Genomic DNA, 1,487 nt, shown 5'->3' on the forward strand with positions numbered 1-1,487 from the left:
GGAACACTCCTACATAGAACACAAAACTCTATTTGTAAAAAAGGGAATCCCACATTCCCTCAAACATTCCCTGGAGAGAATGAATAACTATCATTGAAACAGATGGACCTGGAAGATTCCCACAAGCCTATGGGGGGCTTCTGTGCTGCGTATTGCTCTATAGCCCTTCATATTCTGAGAACATTCACTTCCATGCTCACTCAGATTCACCCAATAGATGTTATTCCCTTACTCAGACAAGATTCCCTTCTGCAGCTCCTCTGTGAAATGAAACTTTTTAGCAATGTTCAGCAGCGACAGGTGAAACTCCGCTCCTAAAGAGAGAATGGAATTCATCATCAATCAGCGAGATTATTGGTTGGAACGGTCATACGTGGAGCTCGGGTTTTACCTTTTATCTTCTCCACTGCAGCTTTATAAACCACTCCGGCCAATTCCCCATTCAAGATGGCGTCAGAGTATCCAGATTCACCCTGTAACCAAAGAGGAAATCAACTGACAGTGACAGCGTACAACTCCAACAGCGGGGTCCCCCTTAAACAACTATACAGTACAACAACATAGGAACCCCCCTACATCTCTATAGCAGCGGAGGGGCCCCTGTATATTCTCCCTCCCGGCCAATGGGCCCCAACTAACCTCTTGGTACACCTTGGAGGAATCGGGGTGGAATCGGAGGGCGCGGAGGAAGAGAAGTCGCGCACTTTCCGCTGACAATTGATCTTCGAATTCCCACTTTGCCGCCATTATCCACAATGCTGGAGAGAAGAAAATGTTTAGAATGGGAGAGCGCACAATGGCGGCTCGCTAGCGTAGTCTCCGCCCCATACCTGGCTTATCTGGGTGGATGGCCAATAGGGAGGAGAAGATTTTACTCAGCTGGGATTTACAATTCTGAAAACACAAAATAAGAAATTCATTAAACGTGAACTCAAAGTGAGGAATAAAGAGGAACTCTAAGCAACGCACCCATTTCTTGCAGAAGGCAATATGAGACATCCAGAGCTGCAGGTCCTCCTATAACACAATATACACAGGACTGAGAACCAATAGGAAGCATTATACACAGGACTGAGAACCAATAGGACACAATGACAACAATAGCAAATAGATCCAATACCGACCTTCCATTTATTGGTGGCTCGATCAAACAGCTGCTGGATCCGGTGTATGATGACAAATTCAATCTCATCCTTCTTAAAGGAATACCCGATCCGCTGAGGGGAAGAGACACACCCCTTAAATGGGGACCCCGCACAATGTACCCCTCTCACTCCTTAAATGGGGACCCCGCACAATGTACCCCCCTCACTCCCTAAATGGGGACCCCGCACAATGTACCCCTCACCCTTCTAAATGGGGACCCCCGCACAATGTACTCCCCTCACCCCTTAAATGGGGTGTTAAATGGGGCAGTTGGTGTGTATAGGGGTCCCAGTACCTGGGTGATGTATGGGGCAGTTGGTGTGTATAGGGGTCCCAGTACC

General features: G+C 47.7%; 1 protein-coding gene across 1 annotated transcript in view; it reads right to left on the reverse strand.

The window, feature by feature from the left end:
* Positions 1–1,487, reverse strand: part of UTP6 (UTP6 small subunit processome component) — a gene marked incomplete in the record, with an annotated part of 5,703 nt that overhangs the window by 2,643 nt on the left and 1,573 nt on the right. The window contains 6 exon segments of the mRNA XM_072422685.1: positions 233–314; positions 392–473; positions 577–758; positions 831–894; positions 970–1,017; positions 1,125–1,217. Coding sequence (XP_072278786.1) covers positions 233–314; positions 392–473; positions 577–758; positions 831–894; positions 970–1,017; positions 1,125–1,217 — 551 coding nt within the window.

The sequence above is a fragment of the Pyxicephalus adspersus genome, chromosome 9 (genome assembly GCF_032062135.1).
Source record: "Pyxicephalus adspersus chromosome 9, UCB_Pads_2.0, whole genome shotgun sequence".
Lineage (NCBI taxonomy): Eukaryota > Metazoa > Chordata > Amphibia > Anura > Pyxicephalidae > Pyxicephalus > Pyxicephalus adspersus.